The following is a 2,213-nucleotide window of genomic DNA, read 5'->3' as shown; positions in this document are numbered from 1 at the left end:
CATTAAAGTGTTTAAGAGCAAAGATGTCATTTTGAGGAGTATGGTGTGCCTGACCCAAGCTATGGTATTTTCACTTGCCTCACATGCATGGGAAAGCTGGACAACAAATAATGAAGACTGAAGAATTGATGCCTTTGAATTACGATACTGGCAAAGAATATTGAATATACCATGGACTTCCAGAAGAACAGACACATCTGTCAGGGAAGAAACAGGAAGTGTGCTCCTTAGAAAAAAAGATGGTGAGACTTCGTCTCATGTATTTTGGACATATTATCAGGAGAGACCATTCCTTGGAGAAAGGACATTATGTTTGGTAAAGTAGGGAGTCGGCAAAGAATAGGAAGACCCTCAAAGAGATGGATTGACACGATGGCTGCAATAATGAGCTCAGACATAGCAATGATCATGAGGGTGGCACAGGACCAGGCAATGTTTTGTTCTGTCGTACATAAGATCACTATGAGTTGGAACCAACATGACAGCACCTAACAGCAACACCATTTGACTAAAAGAACACAGATTATAACTGATTTGAACTCAATTACATTATCTGGGGCCACTGTTCAGTCACTTTCCCAGGAAGTAGACTTTGAGCTGGAGATTAGAGTCAGGAGGTGAATTAGAAAGTGCTGATAGATTCACCACCTGTGGGAGATAATGGGGAGCAGGATCAGGCAGAGGGAAAAGAACTGCAATATTGTCCCAACAAATGCCTCAGGTATCCCACGAGGGGCTCTGGAGCTAGAATTGCCCTTCAGAAATGTTCTTAACACTGAGACAAGGAGGTGGCCCTTTTTACCCACCCCAACCCAACCCAGGGTCAGTCACTGGGTGGCAACTCTCCCTGTGAAATGTCAAGACTTTGAGCAAGATATATATCCACCAGAGGATGCAATTGCCAGGAAAAAGTTCAACTTCCAGCTAAGGGTCCTGATTGCCTTGGAATCTACTACAGGAATGCACTTATATTTGTATTTCTAGATTTTATCAAGTGTTTGACAGGAGGCAAATAATGCAACATTAAGTCATCCAACATTTGGTTTTCTCCTGTATGTCAAAAATTTTGCTAAACTTTGGGGATAAAATATAAACTAGGAGGTGACTTGTCATTTCAGAGTCCATAGCATTTTGGACATAGAGGCAGACTGAAGACAATGCAGATTTGCTCTCAGAGAAGGAAATACTGGAAGGGCCTGGGGAAAGTTCATTAATGCTGAGTAGGTGGAGGCAAGAATACTGAAGAGACAAGGGGAAGCTCTTAATATATGCAGCTGTAAACTGACTATTCCAATGTAACCTCTCTCCCCAGCTTTATCCTTGCCAGAAAAGCTCATCGATTTGCTAAACTCCAAAAAGAAGCAAGGTAAGAATTTATACCTGAAAATACATAAAAGTTTAGCTTGACATTATGTTTATCACACTAACAACAGTATAACAGCATTATGAAAAACCCAATAATTCACTAATATTCTTAAAAACCCAACAAAGTAAACTTTTCATGTTTTACTATGGCCCCCTTGACACAGTCCTTGTCCATATGCATGTTGTCGTTGTTGTTATGTGCCGTCAGGTTGGACCCGACTCACAGCGACCCCTCCTTGGGTTTCCGAGACAGTATCACTATGGAAGTAGATTGCCCAACCATCCTTCTCAGGAGTGGCTGGTGGGTTTGAACTGCCAGCCTTCTGATTAGCAGTCAAGTGCCTTAGGCATTATGCTACCAGAGGTCCTCCATACACACATAGTAATTTAATTTTACATATTTGTGTTCATTTTACAGTGGTTGAGAGGTCAGGTTTCCCTGAAAGATGGATGAAGAGAAGTCATAGAATATGTTAGCTGTGAAGGGGTGGGAAGGTGAATGGGACTACATCCACGACTATATATAGGTTTGACAGAGGCTATCTCTACTTATATAGTTGTATGTGCTGCAAATATATCTATGATTGTAGCAGAGCATACAGGGGACAAAGTTATGAAAACATCTTAGTCATAACCAAATGCCTAAGGGAATGACTGGCTGGGTATGGAGGCTCAGGACCATAGTCTCCAAGGATAGTAAGGTCAATCGGCATGATATAGTCCACAAAAACAATGTTCTGCATCCTACTTTGGTGAGTAGTGACCAGGGTCTTAAAAGCTTGTGAGCAGTTATCTAAGGTATGACTATTGGTCTCTCCTTGTCCGGAGCAAAGGAGAGTGAAGAAAAT

The 2,213-nt window shown here is 41.7% G+C and overlaps 1 protein-coding gene across 1 annotated transcript in view; it reads left to right on the top strand.

The window, feature by feature from the left end:
- Positions 1–2,213, top strand: part of MAOA (monoamine oxidase A) — a 96,149-nt gene that overhangs the window by 85,903 nt on the left and 8,033 nt on the right. The window contains 1 exon segment of the mRNA XM_007955611.1: positions 1,313–1,366. Coding sequence (XP_007953802.1) covers positions 1,313–1,366 — 54 coding nt within the window.

Source organism: Orycteropus afer, unplaced genomic scaffold, assembly GCF_000298275.1.
Source record: "Orycteropus afer afer isolate SDZICR_OR568_19922 unplaced genomic scaffold, OryAfe1.0 scaffold00517, whole genome shotgun sequence".
NCBI classification, from domain to species: domain Eukaryota; kingdom Metazoa; phylum Chordata; class Mammalia; order Tubulidentata; family Orycteropodidae; genus Orycteropus; species Orycteropus afer.
Note: the sequence above shows the minus strand (reverse complement) of the source record. Positions and strands in the feature narration are given on the sequence as shown.